At 41.7% G+C, this 21525-nt stretch overlaps 1 protein-coding gene across 3 annotated transcripts; it reads left to right on the plus strand.

Moving 5' to 3' along the window:
* Nucleotides 1-2257: 2257 nt before the first annotated feature.
* ehmt1a (euchromatic histone-lysine N-methyltransferase 1a) lies at nucleotides 2258-21474 on the plus strand. 3 transcript variants are annotated; one of them, XM_046385661.1, is made up of 23 exons: nucleotides 2258-2398; nucleotides 2698-3123; nucleotides 4297-4429; nucleotides 5633-5715; nucleotides 6981-7203; nucleotides 7376-7524; nucleotides 8444-8587; nucleotides 9427-9734; nucleotides 9861-9944; nucleotides 10029-10117; nucleotides 10247-10353; nucleotides 11754-11876; nucleotides 12355-12456; nucleotides 12554-12658; nucleotides 14416-14570; nucleotides 15263-15430; nucleotides 16684-16828; nucleotides 17753-17830; nucleotides 18177-18292; nucleotides 18708-18794; nucleotides 18898-18976; nucleotides 20702-20877; nucleotides 20984-21474. In XM_046385661.1, the coding sequence occupies exons 2-23, from the start codon at nucleotides 2755-2757 to the stop codon at nucleotides 21078-21080; spliced, it is 3120 nt and encodes a 1039-aa protein (XP_046241617.1). In that variant the 5' UTR covers nucleotides 2258-2398; nucleotides 2698-2754; the 3' UTR covers nucleotides 21081-21474. The 3 variants fall into 3 exon arrangements, with proteins under 3 accessions (XP_046241617.1, XP_046241618.1, XP_046241619.1); XM_046385662.1 differs by having other exon boundaries at nucleotides 6984-7203; XM_046385663.1 differs by having other exon boundaries at nucleotides 2698-2877.
* The last annotated feature ends 51 nt before the right edge of the window (nucleotides 21475-21525 follow it).

Here is a 21525-nt window from a genome sequence, read left to right on the forward strand (position 1 = left end):
GCGCTCCTTCACCGTGATGTGAGCTGGATTACACCACCGGTTGTTAACGAGCACGGCAAGCCCTCCCCCTTTGTGCTTACCGCTGGTAGCGCAGTCTCTGTCCGCACGGACTGTATGGAAGCCCGTTACCGTCACATTGTCGTCGGGTATGTCCTGGTGCAGCCATGTCTCCGTAAAGCACATCAAACTGCACTCCTGGTATTCCCTCTGACTCTGCGACAGTGCCGTCAGCTCGTCCATCTTATTCCCGAGTGACCTCACATTTCCCATGACGATAGAGGGGAGACACGGCTTAAACTTTCTAGTCATAAGCCTCCGCTGTTTCAAAGCTTCCCTCTTCCTCCGTAACTTTTTATTTCCCCTGCATCCCCTGTGCGTTTTAACCCAGCATTCAGCAGGGATTACTCTCGGTGTTTTCCCTGGAGCGGTGGCCGGCTTCAGGTCCATCAGCTGATCCCGAGTGTAAACAATGCGGGCAGCGAGGAGTTGCATCGCCGCTCCGAAAAGTGTAGTTCAGCGACGAACAAAAACACCAAAAAGACCCACAACTTCCTGGTGTGTGGTAGATAGTAGACATTGTAGTCCAGAGAGTAAAAAAGAAAGTAAAGGAGTCGCGAATAATAATAAAATAGTAAAAAACAGTGAGAAAGATCGGGAGCGTCTGTAACAGGCTGCACACGTATCGACGCATGCGCACTGTGTTCCTGTATACCATACCAGCCACTTGGTTATGACATTCCATGTACGCTGTTCCTGCCTTCATCTTACACCCTACTATTATGTGCTGGATTGTCTCAGGGGCATCTTTGCACAGCCTGCATCTGGGATCCTGTCTTTTGTGGTGAACCTGAGTGGTTGATCTTGTACTGAGTGCCTACTGCAATGATTAGTGCTTCTGTGTTGTCCTTCAATCCAGCCTTCTCTAGCCATTGGTAGGATTTTTTTGATATCAGCCACTTCCTCTAGTTCTCTGTGGTACATGCTGTTCATAGGCTTGTCCCTCCATGATGGTACGTCCCCCTCCTCCTCATCATCGTTGCCAGGTTTCTGCTGCCTGGGGTATTCACTTAGCAGTTCATCTCTGGGGGCCGTCTTCCTGATGTATTCCTGGATCTTTGTTGTTTCATCCTGAACAGTGGCTCTGACACTCACAAGTCCTCGGCCTCCCTCTTTCCGCTTAGTTAATAGTCTGTGTGTGTTTTTGGATGAAACTCTCAGTGCATTGTTAGGAGCTTCCTTGTTTTGATATCAGTGGCCTCTATCTCCTCCTCCTTTGTCCAGGTTATTATAACAGCAGGGTATTTAATGACTGGCAGAGCGTATGCCTTGATGGCCCGGATCTTGTTCTTCTTATTCAGCTGACTTCAAAGGACCTTTGTCACTTTGTGTAGGTATTTGACCATGGCTGACTTCCTTGCGACCTCCTCCTGGTTTCCTTTTGCTTAGGGGGATCCCAAGGTATATGTGGCTGTCCTGAGCTTCTATAATGTTGATCATGTTTTCTATCTTCGTTACCATCTGACTTCACTTATCTCGTCTGAATGACATTCTGAAGTCATTCCTGTAAATGTTGCTATATGTCAGGCATGGTCCCAATTGTATTGTAATAACCTATAAGGGTATGATCCTGTGACATTTCCTCAAACTTGAGCACACAGTAAAGAATGCTCATTAAAAAAAATAAAAATAAAAATAAAAAAGGATCAGTTACTTTTGAAAAAGGAGCTTAGTGCCATTGCCTTATATGAAATATTCTAAAGAAAAACATTACTACTAATTACTCATTATTAATGTTAAAAAACTTTGCTTTATCTCTAATAAAATTAAATTAGGCATATTTTACAATAAATAAAACATCAAAAAGTACATTGAGTCCTCGAGCATCATCTTTTTCAGTATTTATTTACAGTTACATATAATTGTTGGAGTATTATATCATTCATTATCATATGTTAAGATAATATTAGTAAATAAATACGTAAGAAGGCCTAAATAATAAACGATCGGATGACGACCAGAGGAGTCACTGATACGTACTTCCGTTTTCGTTTCAACCCTCTAACTTACCCGCGAAAAATCCTCTGTAGTAATTTTTTATTAAAGTGAAGTTTTACCAATCTTTGCATCTAAAATAGATATAAAAGGCTGAACTTGGGTATTCTGGCTGGAACACAGTAGCTACTACTATGTAACCACTGAAGTCTTTCAATATCCGTCAGGACATGAAAGAAGACGAAAGCGTACATATGGTATCACGTGCTTGAGCGGGTGAGAGCGGAAGTGGAAACTCCTGTTTTCCTGTCTCATCCCTCCCCATTTCGCTCCGATACAGCTACCGAGCTGGCAGGAGGAAGCTCTGCTACTTCAACTTTTTCACCAGAGCTTGTTTTAACTTTCGGTGATTTTTGTCGTCTCTTTACACTCTCTGTTTGTCCGATATGTTTCCCTGTTCTCTGCTGCTCCACCGAGCTGAGCGTTGCTTTTCTTTTCTTCCATTTTTTGGCTTCATTGTCATACAAGGATGTGATAACTTTGGTTTTGTTGCACTATTCATTGCTTTGTATGTAGAGTGTTGCAAAGAGTACTGCACGTAGTATGTATTGTGGAGTAATGAAAGTGTTCCTCGTATAGTTATTTACTATGAGTGTGCGTTCTGACGTGATGAAGAGTGGAGTAAAACTTGTTTAAACTTCTCAGGTACTGCTGAGGTCCTCTTAACCAACTGGCTTCAACAAGCAGCTCCTTGGGATATCAATGGATCACAATGGGGCCCGTGAAAGACCCGGACCAGGCAGACGACCATCCAGTCCCTCCTCTGGGACACCCATTGGTGCCAAGGGACAGGCTACACAAAGTGAACAAAGGCCCAAAGTAAAGGTAACTCCCTTCCACAGCTCCCCCATAGTCAGCAGTGATGGAGCTCTCCGCAGCAAACGACCAGGCGTAGCTTCTGGGAAACCACTGGCGTCCCCTGGCAGTCTGTTTAGGAGCCCACCTGGTGGACTGCCTGCTCTACCTGTCCGAGAGAGACTCGCTGCTGCTGCTGCTGCTGCTGCTGGGAGCTCAGTGCAGCATGCTCCCAGCTCAGGCTCGTTATTGGCCACAGTAGGAGCTGAAGCACAGGCAAGTCCCCTTCTTGTCAATGCAACAGCTTGCTGTACATAACAGAGAGACCATCAGGCAACCACAGCTGTGTGATGAATAAAACATTATGCAAGATTTAATTGTTGATTAATGTTTAATTATTATGTGAGAACTAAGTGCAGACCAGGATGTGTGTGTGTGTGTGTGTATATCATGGATGACATATTAAAAATAAAATGTCTTAGTAAGGTGTTGGGTCACCATGTGCGAACAGCTTTGTACTGATCAGCCACCAGACTGTCCTCAAAGGGGACAAGTGGAGCCAAAGCATGCAATCAAAATATCTCCACACCCATCACTGTAATGTTCACGCATTCAAGCCTGTGCCATTCTGCACATCTCTGTAGACCAGTGCTTTTGATGAAAATGTGATTTCATCTTTTTAAGAAGGGCTTGTCTGCTAGAATACGCTCTTATGTAACTGTAGACTGACTGTTGTTGACACAGTCTGATCATGCATTGACATTGTCAGTCACCTGAGGAAGTGTCTTCCTTGTGTTTTTCCTGACACACCGTACTCTTGCGTGATTCACTTTCACGACTTGTGCTCTGTCGACCACAGTTTCCAACCCTTTTTACCCACAGATCTAAATGCAGATTGGGTCACTTTAATCTCTGTTCACATTGAAACATTATGCGGCTGAGCAGTCTTTGTGTATGAAGCTGCTGCCATATGTGACCCAGCAAAGACCGTGATTGGTTGTTACTTGTTATACTATATCAGGCAGTTCTTCCTTTAATATGCCTATAAACTGTCTGTATATTGCTTTAGTAGTCAGCTGTATAATACAGTAGCTGATATGTCTTGATTGTTTTCAGCTTACTAAGTGCAACATACAAAGCACTATCATATTTTGTTCAGTATCTTCCATCAGTTAATATTTTGTCCTTTCATTTGGACAGTTAATTACTGTCACACTTTTATTCTGAAGGAAGCTCACAGTTTAATAATTCTGTGCTAAATGTGAGAACACCTTTAAATCGTGTTTCTTTCTCAGAGTGGATTAGTTTGACGTTGTACTGTACTGTCCAGTTCAGTAGCTGATATTAAGCAGAATTTATTGAACTTTGACTGTTATTACTGGTTTGTTCTTGCCTTCTCCTTTCTAATTTATTAAATAAAACATTGTGTCTTCTTTTTTGCCTCCAAAGCCTCCTGGCAGGAAGACACCAAAGTTGAACCCGACAGACTCAGTTTCTGTCAAGTCTGGACCAGCAGATGACACAGCACTTCATCACAGCCAGAAAAGCAAAGCTGTCTCCACAGCCACCAAACCTCACTCGGGTTTGTTGATCCTTTCTTTTACATGGTTAGATTCTTTTGAATGAAACTTTTAAAGATACCTGATGGAAAACGGGTTGCAAGTATATGACTAGAACTGCTAGGTAAATATGGATAGTACATCTGTTGTGTAGTTATGTGGGTGTTTTAATGAGGTATGGCTGTAAAGAAGGATGTACAGTTATTATGTGAAGGGATTGGAGTTTTTTCGGGGCTGGTGCTGGTTATTAGTAATAAATAAGACCAATAACAGATTTTTGGAACTGATATACGTTTGCAGTAAAAATGAAAATGTTATTGTTAGCGTAGATTGAACAGTGATGGCATGTAACTAAGTATAATGTACTCAAGTACTTTTTTAATTTTCAGGTACTTTTACTACTTCAATGCATTTTGGAGGTCCATATTGTACTTTTTACTCCACTATATTTATTTGATAACTGAAGTTATTAGTTACTTACAGATTCAGATTATTCAGTGTTGATAGGCTGTGACATGTAACCGATTACACTGTGTTGTGGGCGGGACTCTCATTGAGACCACAGAGAGGATGCTACATCAGAGCAAAAGTCACACATTTTTATGGTAATTTATTTTGTTGGCAATCAAACAAAACAAAAGAAACACAAATCAAACAAAAACACAGATACCAATAATCAAAAAAATTATACATTTCAGACCTGATAATTGGCCAGGCTGATAATCTATCCATACCTAACTATGTGGACAAAGCAAAGGAGTTATGTATAGAAATGTGTCCAGACAGTGGTTTGCATTGGATGTACTTCACACTAGTAAAATATATGTCAAAAATAGCAATTTCTGTGCAAAAATAAAGCATCGCAAGTTCTGTTATACGGTTTAGGTGGTTGATGTTAGCAGATAATTTTGTGACTTCGTCTCTTACTTCTTGCAGTTAGATTTATTCTTGTTGTAACAGTATCAGGTTGATTTGAAACCAGTTCGTGTGTTACAAATCCCTCCGACACTACCTAACATGCTGGATCAGGTGACAATAAGCACGAGTCTATACACCAAACCGATGCCACCTGATTTATTTATCATTTAATGTAAAGGTTACATTGACTGATCGCATCATACTGTCTGTGATAACATGAAGTGATAATCAGTGTTTTCCACGAACTTGGTCCTTGATGTAATGTGTAGTCTCCAAGGTGAAACCCTCACTCTGTGTGCTTTTCCTAGCTGTGAAGAGGAAGAAGAGGAAGATGGGAATGTACAACCTGGTGCCCAAAAAGAAGACCAAGGTCCTTAAACAGCAGGAGAAGGCAGGTTCATTTATTGAGTTTATTCCTGCATGTCAGACTAGCTACCAGCCTAGTATAACCCTGAAGAGCAGCAGCATGTTCACTGTGTGTAGCCACTGTGTGGACATACAGGTTTCATTGTATCTGAACATCAGTTACATGCCAGTGAACCAAACTCCTTCATGGTGGACACTGACAGCGCACAAGGCCCTCTCTAGTGCTAGTGGTTGGTTTGTCCTTTTCCCCTTCATTCTAAGATCACAGAGCACAGTGGTTGTTAGGTTTAGGTAACTAGACACTAATGAAAACATAATGATGAATATTATATTCCATTTCTGCCTCTAAATTTCAGCATCACTCCACACCCATGTCTGATCTGTGGACTCTCCGGGCTGACTCATGTCTTCACAAGAAGAATCATGGGTGTGACTCTATGGGAATCTCAGGATTCAGTCCCAATTCTCAAGGGTTTTATTCAACTTAGAATGGATCCTTCACTGAATAAAGAGAAAAGGGAGCACTATTTTCAGTCTCCAGCCACAGTACACTGTGTGCCAAATAATTCGCCGATGTCCTTACTCCACAATAAAAAAAACACGGCTCACAGTTATATGATCTGCAGCTTTTTTTCGTTTTAAAACATTCATAGTGTTAATGAATGAATGAAAGCTCCTATGTGTATAAGAATAATAAATGAGTGATAGGCTAACTGCTCCACTGTGTTCTTGTTAACATGCTAACTTGTTTCCGGTTGGGGCATCGCAATTTCAGTTCTAAATTAAGTTCTAAATTTTAAATTCACTACACACGCCTGCAGCAAAAACCTATGGTGATTAGAGTGTGGAATCCTGGCGGCTTTTTTCACTTAAAGAATCTCAAGCTGTTGTGAAGAACCTTTCTGCTGCACACGGACACTTCTTTTTGTTTTTAACAGTTTGCTCCCAATTAACTGTTGAAATAATGTTATTTCATTTTAAAGAAAGTATTTAAATTTGACCATATGATACATTAAAAAAGGTGTGGCTTAATATCACATTTAAAACCATGTATTTTTTGACAGTTCTTAGAGCAGAAAATCATAATCTGTTGATCTTACCAAATCAAGACTCAACAGTAAAGTGCAGAAAAAAATTGAAATGGGATCAAAAACCTGCCTGTTCTGTTAGCCACATGCATCTTCTTGCTCCACTGTTCTTTTTGTATTGAAAGCTGCAAATGCCTTGACAACTTCAGATGTGTATGTGACCGGAACACTAATACATACATATGTCATTGCTGTTTTCAAGCAGAAAGATGAGTCAGGAGCCAACATGGAGAACCAAAATGCAGCAGAGGAGAAACCAGTGACTCCACCAGAGACTGTGAAGGCCAGAGAACTGCCAGCTGCCAAAAACAAATCTCTGAAGCAGGTTCAACCTGGAGAGGGCAGCCGTGTTGAATACACAGAGCTGACGTTGGACTGTCTGGACCTTAAAGCTCAGGAAGAGCTGCTCTCACCTCCCGTGTCAGGTGAACAGCATCTCACTATCTTATTGGCCTCATAAGACGTATCAGATCAGCTGAATTCACCATGCCTCCCTTTACTTAATTAATTAGAGTACATTTTCAAAGGTCACACAGGTCACTTTCTTAGAGTGATGACTAGTGAAATACTGCGATGTGTGTGTGTGTGTGTGTGCAGGTGCAGCGACTGCAAGTGCTGACGTGACAGAAACGGACCTGGCCGAGGAGTTACCGCTGTGCTGCTGTCGTATGGAGACTCCACCCAGTGGAGGCAGCCTGTCCACACTGGATCAGACCTGCATGGCCATGGAAAGCGCAGATGGAATGGTAAAGATCATCCCAGTGAATAAAAACACTACTTTGTCCTCTAATTACAAATTAGATTTAAAATATCAGATAAAAGTCCTGTCCCGCCAGCAGAGATTTCATCAGAGAAGAGCTGAGAAGAGCTGGTGTTGCTCAGTTTCCACTAGTTCCCAGTAGAGATCTATAAAAGGCATACAATGTTGAGGGTGCTTTCATACCCACGACCTGTCTTGCTATGCATCATGGGAGTCAGATTACTCCATGTAGTGACTAAACAAGTGAACCAAACTACAGATGTGGAAGTGACCCTTAGCCCTTCAGCTCTATGTCACAGATAGAGCTGTAACTAATGATTATTCTTATTATCCATTAATCTGTCAATCGATTAACTAACTAAACACTGTTGATCACTTTTTTCAAACCCTAAGGTGTTGTCCTCAAACATTTTTTGTCCACAACTCAAAAGAGGATAAAAAATCCAAACAAGCAAACAGAAAATAGTCACATTTGACAATTTACAGTCAGAGAATTTAGGCTTTTTTTTTTCTTAAAAATGACTCAAGACAGTTAATTGATTATTATGGTTGATGACTATTAATTTAATAGTTGACAACTAATTGTCACAGAGTGAAATCCTGAATCACGCGTCATGTGTTTAAACGAGAACTGAAGTCATCATTTTCTGGCTTATGTGATTTATAGTTTAATTGCTCTTTGAGGCTTTCTGGAGGCGGGGGGATTCATAGAGGCCCATGAACTAATGGAATCCAGCAAAAGTTCTGTAAGGAGGACAATGAGTGCTTGGGGGACTTGATCACATTAGAATATATACCATATTTCATTCCTGGTTACGTTTATTAGGGGTCCAAAAGCAGAATAGCACAATCAAATAGCAACCGGTTATTTCTGTAAGCAACTACTTTGATTTTTCTCTCCGCAGTTGAGTCGTTGCCAGAGGCGAGTGATGAAGCAGGAAATGATGCGACCCTCCAACACGGTTCATCTGCTGGTTCTGTGCGAGGACCACCGAGCTGGCATGGTTAAGCACCAGTGCTGCCCGGGCTGTGGACTCTTCTGTAGGACGGTGAGGGGAAGCAGAGCTCGCTGACACTGCAGACACATCAAGGCCTGGCATTAGTACTATACCTACTACAACATTTTGATTCCCAGAACAGGGCACTTGTATCTCAGCGTGTACTTCTGTGAGTCTGAAGGGCTTTACAGACAATTTTTTGAGTAGAAACTGATCTTGTATCTCATCTCAATACATATTCGGACAAGATACGACTGCCAAGAACAGCAAATAGACAATTTTAAATTGTTTGGTAAGTGAGGATGAATGGTGATAGAGAGCAAGGCAAGCACTGCATTAAAATGTATAAAAACAACTAGATCTTTGTTATATATTTTGTTGAGTTGTCTACTTAAAATATCCCAATTATTTCCAACAATGTTCAGCCATACAGAAATCTGTACTTTAATTTATTTTACTTTTATTTGAACGCTGTGTTTAATTTAGTTGTCTGTTGCTCCAACATCCAGGAGAGAGTCAGAGATTAAAGAAGTAAGTCAGCGACTGTTGCATAACACAATGCGAACAAGACTGGGAAACAACTCCCTCTATCCCCCTATACTTGACCTGCATCATTAAATTATGTCCTTTGTTGTCATTGTTTTGACAACAAAAGACGTCTGACCCCTAGCGTCAAAAATGCCATATTCTGTGTGTGGAAGTGTTTGAAATATTTAGTTAAAAATGTCAGGTAAATGCAATAATTAAGTGGTTGAATTATCTTAAAGTTTAAATAGTTGGATAAAAGTGACATAAACATAGTCATAGTCATAAACTTGTGCCATTCCAAGTGTTGGCACTGCGGATGCAAACTTGACCAAACCCCAGTGTTTCCCTGGTCTGTCCCACAGGGCACCTTCATGGAGTGCAGGCCGTACGGCAGCATCTCCCACCGCTTTCATCGTGACTGTGTATCCATCTTAAAGAATCTTAAGTTTTGCCCACACTGCGGTGAGGATGCCAGCGGGGCCAAGGAGGTCACGGTGTCGCCAGCCGATCCGTCACCCTTTGTGCCTAGATCGAGCCCGGGGCCGTCGCTTCCGGCTGTGCCTACTGTGGCTGCTTTGCCATCAGTACCGGCTACGCCTGCTGTTCCACAGGTACTCAGAGCGAAGAAGACCAGCGAGCCACAGAGGAGCAGGGACGAGAGCCCGAGCAGGTAACACATGACTCATACTGCTGATGGAAACACCACATCCCAGCTGAAATCACTGAACTCACAACTACTGAAGTGTGTTTCCAGTTTATTACAACTCCAGTCTTTCTGCTTGCTTTCTGTGTCCAGGTTGAAGGGCGAGGCCGTGCGTGCTGCAGATAGCCTACCTAAAGAGTCACTGGAGAGCATCCTGATGGCACTGGATGATGAGAAGTAAGGTTAATCATGAAATTATGTCGTGATGTAGAGTGGGAGCACAGTTTGGACTTTGGTATGAATCACTGATTTGCTTTTTAGCCTGAAACCAAATAAAATGAAGTACCCCACCAGACAGCTGTACATCTCTGCAAAACAAGGAGAGCTTCAGAAGGTCATTCATCTCTTAGGTAGTTCAAGTATTTTATTTGACATTAATTAATTAATTGATTAATTAACATTAATTATAATGGCTTAGTGTATGTTTCTTTTTACCGTATGTGTTATCACACTGATATACCAAACTTTGTACATTGCAGTTGATGGGAAGGACCCCAACTTTTTGATGGAAGGCCAAAACAAACGCACCCCTCTTCATGCCGCAGCTGCTGAGGGTCACCAGGAGGTCTGCCATATGCTGGTCCAGGTGAGGAGACTGTGGCTTCACTACAGACTGCACATACACTGACACACTTGTTAAATACAGGCCCCGTATTTATCAAGTGGCTTAGAGTAGGAGATCAGACTTCACTGGCCAAAGAATCCCCAAAAAATGGAGCTTTGGAACAACCATAGTTTTAGCAGCAATGAATTCATTCAAATGGTGGTCTCATCTCTTCACTGAAATGACGCAAAAGTTGAAAGGTGAATTGAACAGTGTACCAGAAGATAAATTACATGTTTTCTGAGGAAAGGTGTGCGACCAAGTCATTATTTCATGTCCAGTATTCCACAATATATGCAAGGCGCAGCACTTCAAACAGTGTTTGAATGGGGCAGACTGTAGGTCATGCAGCTGAGTCAAATTACCTGCCTTTTTTTTTTTTTATTGTGAACATTTAAACAGCTTTAGTGGCTTTAGTGTTTATATACAGTACAGCCTGATACAAATGGTTTCAAAATTATTATGCAATTTAAGCTATTTTTATTTTGATATCACATTTTTACATAAATAACTTAATCAGCTAATGTCTGTCCACATGTGTATGTCTGTTAGTGATCAGGATTCATCTGAATCTACATGTACTCGTAAATCATCCACCTGCCACTCACCCTTAACCGATGACTTTCTTCAATTTAGAGACCAGTGTGAGTGTTTTCTTCAACGATTTACTTTAATGATTAAAGGGGGCTGCTTCTACTAATTTCAATTAGTAATATTTAAGGACACTGAAGCAGCAACTTTCAAAGCTGTATTTAGAAACTCGACAGGACAAAGGAAACTCTCCAGAGGAAACATAATTTAACTTTTTAAATTTAATTTAGACAGCTCTGATGAAGCTCAGGAGGACAGCTGCTTGCCCCAAACAATTTCACTCTACGACTTTGGACTGTGTGTGTGTGTGTGTGTGTATGAGACCCTGAGGATGTGTAGAAAAATGTGGCACATTGATTAGCATTGGATCCTGTCAACGTGTCAGGAGATTTAAATAACCAGTGAAGTTAAGCCGCCGCTCCTCATGTGTAACTGTGCACAGCGTGCAGTGGGGAGAAGCTTCACCCAACTTCACCCACTGCAGCCCATCTCCTATAAATCAAAATGTTAACTTTTATGATCCAGCCTTTCTGACTTGAGGATTAACTGCAGTGTCGATTAATCCAAACCTGTTGATGGTGTCAAACATTAAATATATTGTCATAGTACGTTTTACAGTATATGTCAAAAAGGCTTAGCTAATTATCCCATTATTAAAGTTTCAGAGTGTCCCAACTTTTTTGGAATTAGGGGTGTACAGGTCCCGAACCAACTGAAGGATACAGAGGCTGAATAGTGATGCTGGGTTGATGTGTGTGTGTGTGTGTGTGTGTGTGTGCGCGTGCCCACAGGCTGGAGCCAACCTGGACATGTTTGATGAGGAGCAGAGAACACCACTGATGGCAGCCTGTGAAAACAATCATCTGGACACCGTGAAGTACCTGCTGAGAGCTGGAGCATCTGTCAGCCACAAGGTGGGTCAGCACACACTCAGTCTGTTGGATCTTCTCACTCGGTGTCAACTTGTCCTCCCAGCCCAGATGTGTGTTCATTTATCACCCAGTCCAGTCACCTGCTGCCACTGCTCAATCCTCTTGTACTTCTGTCTTAACAATAACAACGCTGAGATCATTTTGACCTCCTGAAAAACAAATTTGTTCGTATTTGATGTTATTAAATGATAGTTTTATGAAAAGCACATACTTTAATTAACCTCTCAATCTCTAAGCCCTATACTAGGCTCTAGAGGGTGGGAGACGATTACACACACAGCACAGCACATATCTGAATGGCCAGGCATATTTCTCTTTGTTATGTCCTTTCCAGTCTCCTTTCTCACCCACAAGTTTTAACTTGTGGAGTCCAGAAATCAGTGAAGTGCCCTTCCTTTTGGACTGAACAGTGGTTGCAGTAGTGCAGTGTCATTCAATGTGAATCATGTTGTCATCCCAGGATATCTTGGGTTTCACCTGTCTGCATCTGGCAGCTAAACTGGGACATTATGATATAGTCCATCATCTGCTCTCCAAGGCATCCAAATACATCAGCTGTCAGGTAAACTGCCTCATTTACTAACAATATTTTTGTGTAAATAAAAAGCGATGTGTTAGCGTAAATCTTTGCAGGAGTTTTACTGATCATTTGTTTGCAGGATGATGGGGGGTGGACTCCCATCACCTGGGCTATTGAATACAAGCACAAGGAGGTGGTCCACCTGCTGCTGTCCAGAGGGGCTGATGTTAACATCAGAGACAAGGTCGGTGCACACAGTACGCTTTTCACTTTTACAACTGTGCCATGCACACTGTAACACTCTGTTTTCACACTTCTTAAACATTGCAGTTCAGCTGCATTCTGTAAGTCACACAGCGACTTACAGAATGAGTAATAACAAGTTTCAGTACAACAGAATTCGACTAAAGCAATAAGAGCTAAAACATAATTAAAAGTGCTTAGGTAGAAGAGCAAGAGTGGAAAGCAGGATAACATGAAAGACTCAAGGGGTGTTAAAGGGTTAGGGTTGTTAGGAGAGAAGGTGCAGTTGGAAGAGATGAGTTTTCAGGTGCTTTTTAAAGGAAGCTCTTCCTGTGACTGGTAGGCTGTTCCACCAGCGTGGAACGTTGTGGGAGAAAAGTCTGTTTTGGGAGTGTCTTGTGTGAAGGGATGTCAGAGCCAGACGACGCTCATTGGCTGAACGTAGAGCCAGAGAAGGGTTGTGAGCCTGAATGAGAACCCTCAGGTAGCTGACCCTGAAGTCATTCTGTAAGCTAGCGTTAGTGACTTGAATTTGATTCTGGCTACCATAGGTAACCAGTGTAGTTGGATGAGTCATGGAGTGTCATGAACCCATTTGAGCCCATTTGGGTTCATTAAAAACCAGACGCACTGCTGCATTCTGGATTATTTGTAAAGGTTTGACGGCACATGTCGGGAGGCTTGTCAGAAGGGCGTTGCAGTAGTCAAGGTGGGAGATAACCATGACCTGTACAAGAGGCTGAGTGACATACTGAGATAGGTGAGGTGGAATTTTTCATGTTGTAGAGCGCATAGCGACAGGACCGTGATACAGACGCAGTGTGGTCAGAGGAGGACAATTGGTCATCAATCATGACACCGTTTTTTTTTTTTTTTCAATACATTTTTATTCTGGGACTTCACCAGAGTTGCAATGCAGAATTCACGTTTGAAAATTACTCTTCAAAGCCCACTTTCTTTTGAGTGGCCAACTTTGGGAAGCCTGCAGAGGCGTGTCACCCAGTGCTTGTGAGCACCACAACAACAGACACTGCCAAAGTTGCTGTATGACTGAAATAGTGCCTTACAAGCTGCACCAGTGGTATCTAATGGTATATACTTTCTGTCTAAGTGGGCGTGACAGACCCTTACTCCCCTGTGATACACACTACATAGACAAAAGGATTCAGACCGGGGCTGTTTTTCAGGGGTTGAGTAAGGCATACCAGGACATACCAAGACATTTTGGACAATGCTGTGCTTCCATCTTTGTGGCAACAGTTTGGATAAGGTCCTTTTCTATTCCAGCATGACTGAGTCCCAGTGCACAAAGCAAAGTCCATAAAGACATGGTTGGATGAGTTTGGTGTGGAGGACACACAGAGTCCTGACCTCAACCCCATCAGACACCTTTGGAATGAACTGGAATGGAGATTGTGACTCAGGCCTTTTGGTCCAGCATCAGTGTCTGACCTCACAAATGCTCTAGTCCCACAGAAACACTATTTTATGGAGAAAACCAGGGGGTGATCTGGATGTCTTGGCTTAACTTTTGGGAAGTTCTCGTGTTGTCCATCTTTATATACAGTCAATATGGCCAATACTGATATTAAATGTTTGACTAGACCTAAATAAAATGTTTATCGTGTTTGTCAGACTGATGCTTCATCTTGTGTAGGAACATGGCCTGTTATTCTTTACTCTAGCTTGTACTGTTGGAAGCCCTGCCTCTGTCAGAACATGGTATCATTGCTGACCTGTTATGTGGTCCTTTTCCAGGAAGAGAATGTTTGCTTGCATTGGGCGGCTCTGTCAGGCTGCGATGACATTGCCCAGGCTCTGCTGGAAGCTCGATGTGACCTCAATGCTGTCAACGTTCATGGTGACTCACCGCTTCATGTTGCTGCCCGAGAGAACCACCTGGAGTGTGTGATGTGAGTATGTGGTCTGGGAACAAAGCTCTCTTGGGTTACACACACTTTTACATGCAGTTAGTCTGGACAGTTTTTTTGGAGATAGACAGCTTTGACTCGTGGTCCAAGCTCAAAGAATGGTGACACATTTCAAAACTGACTTGCGTTTGGTCCACATCTCCTTCTCTACTTAAGCCTGGGTTTCACTATAAGGCTTCAATATGTTACAGTCAAAAATTTGGGGAGACACTCACTTGTATACTGTGACTAACTTTGGTGTTGCAGTATTGATGTCCAGGTGGAAACTGTGAAAATGTTTTACTAAGGCAGAACTGAAACCACTTTTTCTGAGACCTTTACTTATGAAAAGTGATTTAGAATGAGGCCTGTAGCTCTGGGCCAAAGACGGATCCAGACAGTTTGTGTTTGTCCCTTTCCTTTTTCAACATGACTCCGCCCTTGTGCACAAAGCCAGCTCTACAAAGACATGGGTTTCCTGGTTTGGTGTGGAAGAACTTGACTTGCCTACACCCTAACTTGAACCCCATCCATCCATTACTTGTGGGATGAACTGCTGGCCCATGGTTTTTAATGACATGTTTAAGAAAGTCATATGATTGTAATGCCAGCTACTGGCAAACGTAGGTCTGTAGGATATTGGTTTTTAGTAAAACCTATTTCAGTCCCCAAACTTAAACATTCTGTATCCACAGGTTGTTTCTCTCTCGTGGAGCAGACGTCAATCAGAGGAACAGGGACGGAGAGACAGTTCAGGACTGCTGTGTCTACGGCTCAAAGGTGTGGACGGCCCTCAACACTAACAAGAAGCTTACCGATGCCAGGAGAGGCAGGGACGCTCAGGGGGAAAGAATGCTCAGCAGGTAGACAGCAAAACTGCGCTGTGCGTGTATATGTGTATGTTTTAGTTGGGTTATGTAATAACATTAATTTTAGGGTTAGTGTTTCTAATATTACAAGTATATATATTTATGTAATAACACACATTGCTGCTCTGTACACTCTGTTTTGGTGATTTTTGTTGACACTGTTCCTCTGCTGTGGGTAACGCAACGCCCTGAACACACTAGGGAAACAAAAAATGAGCACAACAAACTTGGTGAGGCATCTTTATGAGGAATTTGGAGCGGCCAGTAAAGCTCTCGTTTCAACAACACTGAAGTATTTAACAGTTGTAATAAATGTTAACCAGGCCTGTGCACACGTTAACGATAGCCGTTTAACTATTGGTAATTAGCTGATAGACACATTAAACGCCTATTACGTAGCTCTTAATATGCCTCGTAATTTTATTTTTCATTCTCCCCTTTGTTACAGTCTGAAACAAAGTGACTGACTGACTGACAGACAGACAGACAGCGGGGTTCAGCCATAATATTTTTTTCCATGTCCCTGAAGTCAGTTTTTACTTGTCCCTTATAAAATGATCTATTCATAACAGATGATCAAATAACACAAAGACTGAAGCTAATTGTCATAATTAATCTTATCGACCTTTCTCTTGAAGAACTGCCATGATCAGTCGATTGAAAGAAAATTAGTTGCCGGCCACTTAATCAAGCTGCAGATTCAAGAACAATGCTCTTGTTCTTTCATCAGTTTCTATCTGCAGTTGTTTCTGATTTTCCTAAGAGCCATTCTGTATCGAGGGATTGTTTGATTTGGGTACTTAAACTGTACTGGTGCATCAAGAGTTGTTTCCTGTGGACACTGCGTTTCCATTGTATCTGCTTGTCACAGCAATGGATTTTGTTGTTGTTTTCCAGTTTGAGTCAGGTTTTGTATCTTCTCGATGTCATCTGTGTGCATATAACTGTGATGCACCATTGTGCTGTGACACATCGCTCAGGTGTGGACAAGTTATTTATTCCTTGTGAAGCTGGGATTGCGTTTGTGCTTATGGGTGCTGGACACACTTAGCTGAGGGACAAGGAGTTCCAGCACAGTTTCTGGACCAGGTCGCTAAGAATTTGGTCCAGCACAAAACTGCATATATAAAAGAGTGTTTATATTTCTGTTTGTGTACATGATGAACAAACAAGATACATGTGAGCTGTGGCTTTTTTTTCTTTTTTTTTTCTTACCGTGCATAATTGAATCAGTGTCCTTCTCTTAGGGACATTTCTCGAGGTTATGAAGCAGTTCCTATCACCTGTGTTAATGGTGTCGACAGTGAACCATGCCCTGAAAACTTTAAATACGTACCTGACAATTGTGTCACCTCCCAGCTGAACATAGACAAGGACATCACACACTTACAGGTGAGACTCTCAAATTATTGCAGTGCTCTAAAGAAGGTCAAATAAGACAAACTTTTAATATCTCTGTGTATTTTAAGAATAAGTCTGGTTATATTTTATATTTTCCTGATTGTCAACAAGCCACAAGCGCAGAGTCCAAGCCAACGATGAATGCATCATCACAAATTGTTGTGTATCAAAACCTGGTATATCTTCTTTTTCTGTGCCATGGAGGGCCATTGTTTTCCAAAAACTGTTAAAAACATATCAGTGAGTCACGCTGTTGCACTGAGTGAGGTGTTCCTTCATTACCTTGATCACAAACACACTGTAGCTTATTGTGACTCAACCATACATCATCCTGCTGCTCATAATAATCACTAGAGAAGCAATTAAACATTAATGTGTGGATAAATTCAATTGGAACCAGTGGCTTGGAGTGCTTCACACAAGGTGGGAAAGAACTGAGAGATGAATAAAGACATTCCTGATTTTGACCTTTTCATTGGATTTGTTGACAGTAAGCAATATATAGAGTGTCATCGACCTTAACCTTTAGCCTGGTGCTCCCGTGACTTTTACATTGCTGTTTCAGATTCTCTTCAGACTTGTTCTGTGTTGGAAGTGTTACAGAAATGTCACCGGGTGTCACCTACTAAGATTGCTATCGTGATTATTTTTGAAAAGTGAGGCCTTGTGAGATTGTTTTGGTGTGAATTGCTGAGTTTTATTGTCAGTAGAGGCCTATAGCTCGTATCTCTGCAACTCACAATAAAACAATCAATATGGTTAAATAACTCTACAGGTAAGAGAACGAATCTATATTTCTGATTTTGGTAAACTGTCTTTTTTAAATAGACCAAAAAATATTACAAAAGAATAAGATAAAAGCTGCAACGTGTCGCAATATCTGACTTGTAATAGCTCAGTCCTTGTGTCCTTCAGCACTGCAGCTGTACGGACGACTGCTCATCCAGTACCTGTGTGTGTGGTCAGCTCAGTCTGCGATGTTGGTATGACAGTGTAAGTTGAGCAACAACACATTTTAGGGTGTTTTACGGTTAAGAATATATCAGTTATGTGTGCGGTATTCATTTTATCATATTTTATTACAATGTTATTCCAAATGGAATTTTGGTTTTCAGTTAATTAACACATTTAAGTGGACCTTGAGAATGAGAAAAATAAAATTCCTACTATTCTTTGCTGAATTCAGCTTGCAATATTTGCAATATCAGGTTTTCCGTTAGCTTCCTAAACTGAGGAATCAGGGTTACTTATGTAACTTAACTTACTTTGTTAAAATAATGAAACATGTTTTTTTTCCCTGGTTCCCCAGTTTGTAACATGTTTCTTGGTGTGTACCTAGGAGGGTCGACTACCTCTGGACTTCTGTCAGCGGGAGCCTCCAGTGCTCTTTGAGTGTAACCACGCCTGCTCCTGTTGGAGGACCTGCAGGAACCGAGTGGTCCAGAACGGATTGAGGTGAGGTGTTTGTCATTTTAGATGCAACACAGCAAGGTTGACTGACAGAAAAGTAGATGTAGTAGGTGTTAATGTTCTCACAGATCCTTGAAATATATTTTATTTAATTGTAGTAATTAGGCTACACTCACGCTGTCTGCATGTGTGTCTCCCACTGTTGTGCCATTGTTTCACACTCCAGCTGCCTCAAGAAGGTTTTTTTTCCATTCATCCTGCTGCTCTGATGCTTACATGCACATACGAAGGACGTTGCAGGCAGGCGGTGGTTACAGGGCCAAAAGGGAAGGGGACTCGGTTCTCTCTTGCAGCAAAAAAATAGCTCTATAAGTTGTTTTTCTCTCTCATGTTTTTGTCTTAGGGTTCCTGTTGTTCTGTCAGATGCTGGAGATGATAAGTAATTGCCTTGTTTTTTCAGAGCCCGGCTGCAGCTCTTCAGGACACAGAAGATGGGCTGGGGAGTGAGGGCCATGCAGGATATCCCTCAAGGAACATTCATTTGCGAGTGAGGACAGGCTTTCATGAAAGAAATGACTGAATTCATTGTTTTTTACAGTGTGAAATGTTGAACAGAAGCTGCACTCCTCCCCCCTCTAATGCTTCCACAGGTATGTTGGGGAGATCGTCACCGACGCAGAGGCCGACAAGCGGGAGAATGACTCTTTTCTCTTCACCCTCGACAACAAGGTGACTGAACTGGTTTTCATTCATTTTTAAAGTGTTGACCAACTTGGTTGGAGATGGGCTCTGCTTCACCTTTAGGTTTTGATTTGTAACCACTGACTGTATTGGCAACAGAGCCTGTATTAAACAAGCAACTCAGAATTAATCCTTGAAAACTCTTTCACACAGCATTCTACAGTGATTTTCAGCGAGAAAAGGAATAACTCCCAGAACTAAAAACAATGCATATCTCATAATGGTCCTTTCCATACTAAAATGAAAGTAAACTTTGCCAAGGTACTCACATGCACTTAGCGCACCAAACGCATACCTTTTAAAAGCTCAAACACAATATGTCTTTCTAGAAATCATGACTCGGTTACTCAAGATAATCCATAGACCTTGTTGTGAGCATTTTCTTTTCGGAATTATTTTCCTTCTATATCACTTTTGACCAATAAGGAGTGATTTCTTTCTTGAAAACATGAACCCAAAATCAAGTTTTTGCGGGTGTAAATCTGTGGCATCTGAATAAGTCTGGATGCAGTTTAATTTATCCTGTTATGGATTTAAATCTTGCTTTGAAGCAAACTAACATTGTGCAGTGCTGTTCAGACGTTGATATAGGCCTGTGAGAGTGCAAAAACTCCAATGAAAGAATGTTCTTTTAGTCCAGTATCACACACCAAAAGGTACCCTGCACATGTGGGTTTAATGCTTACTTGACCTTCTGAGACAAGTAAATGAAAGCAAGCCAGTGCATGGTTTTGTATACATGTGTCAAATACTTTATATCAAATAAAACCCAGATTCCCAAACAGCTGTAAAATTTCAATAAAAGCAGAATGTAATAATTCTGACCAACAATGTCTTCCTGAGCCCATGATGTAATGAACAATTGTGTGTTTGACAAAGTGGTGAACCTCCCTCTGTTCTCTCTGGTGAATGACTGAGCCTTTTGAGGATGACGATGATTGTAATCGCGATTCATCTGTCATATCTAACTAACTAGCATGTCAGACATTTTCAGGAAGAGGTACTGAGTGTATGTGCTGTTCTGTATGGTCAGCAGGTGGCACAGCAGAGTTGCTCATCCATACACTGCTCAGTGCATGGTGCACTGTCAGCAATACTCTTCATGGTTTTACACACTGGTGTTAATCTGACAAGACTAATAACACGAGTCGTCAGAATATCAAATGTGCTGGAACCAAACAGCGTAGTTGTTAATATTATTGTCCAAATTATGAGACTGATAAGTTGGTGGTCTAAGGTAAAAGAGTTATGGAACTCTCGCTTCAAGCACACAAAGTTCCACTTTGAGTTAATAACTTCTGTGGTATTTCCGTTTTGGGTCACTGAAAATCGCAAGCCAGCACTGTTTAAGAAAATGGACATTGTTGTTCTTGCTGTCATCTGCTACCTCAAGGACATAGTGGCAACACTGTTTGTTTAAAGGTTTTCTTGTGCAGGATTAACAGTAGCATTTCAGGTGATCCCATTCTCAGTTTGATCTATGAAGTCATTTATTTCATTTGGATTAAACTGTTGATGTGTTCACAACCTGTGCAGTGGTCTGCCTTGAACTTTTGGTCATGTCATTATGTTCTGACACCTTAGCATTTATGTTGGTGGGTGCAGAGTCACCAGCTGATGAAACTAAGAGTCCAGTTTCCAGACCAGGGCATCACTTGGTAAACCCTAAGAGAAGATGTGACAGTGACTTTTTTTGGTCATCATCTTGTGCAGGTGGGAGATGTACACTGCATTGATGCAAGACTCTTTGGCAACATTGGGCGCTTCATCAACCATCTGTGTGAGCCCAACCTGCTGGCTGTGAGGGTGTTTACCATGCACCAGGATCTACGTTTCCCCAGGATAGCCTTCTTCTCCAGCAGGCCCATCAAAGCTGGAGATCAGATAGGGTGAGTGTCCCTGTCTGCTGTCTTCCTTTCCCTGCTCTGGAGATTACTTTCAAATAAAATGTCAAAATCAAGACAATATAATGAGCTGGTGTCCCTTTCTTGCCAGGTTTGACTATGGTGATCACTACTGGAGGGTGAAGAGCAAGTTCTTCAGCTGCCATTGCGGTTCTCCCAAATGTCGCCACTTAGCTGCTAGCAGATAGAAAGTCGCTGATGATGAACAGTCTCTCTTTCTGCCTGGACACATTGCGTGACCTCTAATGTCAGAAACACTGCCCTCTGAACCAGATGCCACATAAGACTAATGCTTTGAGTCGGTAAACCTCCAGGACATTTATTTATGCACACTTACATTTCTGTATGAAGAACGCTGCAGTTTATCACCAGTCAGAAATACTTTGTGAGAGTGGGTTTAGCTAGTTTTAAAGAGCCAACAGTCAGGTTAAAAAATAGTCTAATAGGTGATTTTAACATTCATAGACTCTTCCATGAATACCACTAACTTTTGTGGATTAATGAAGCGAATTTATGTTTTTGTTAGTTTGAATGTGCTTTTTACTACCTGTCTAATTAGCAATTAAACACATTGTAAATGTATGTATTTTCATTTTGTTTTTTATGGTCTCAGAGTCAGTGTTCCCTTTCATC

Source organism: Scatophagus argus, chromosome 4 (assembly GCF_020382885.2).
Source record: "Scatophagus argus isolate fScaArg1 chromosome 4, fScaArg1.pri, whole genome shotgun sequence".
Classification (NCBI taxonomy): Eukaryota; Metazoa; Chordata; class Actinopteri; family Scatophagidae; genus Scatophagus; species Scatophagus argus.

What these genes read in the sequence shown, in the direction of transcription:
- ehmt1a (XM_046385661.1), top strand. Translation starts at nt 2,755, where the DNA reads ATGGATCACAATGGGGCCCGTGAAAGACCCGGACCAGGCAGACGACCA. An exon ending in CAGTAGGAGCTGAAGCACAG is followed by an intron (nt 3,124 to 4,296) that starts GCAAGTCCCCTT and finishes TTGCCTCCAAAG; the next exon opens with CCTCCTGGCAGGAAGACACC. An exon ending in ATGGCACTGGATGATGAGAA is followed by an intron (nt 9,945 to 10,028) that starts GTAAGGTTAATC and finishes TTTGCTTTTTAG; the next exon opens with CCTGAAACCAAATAAAATGA.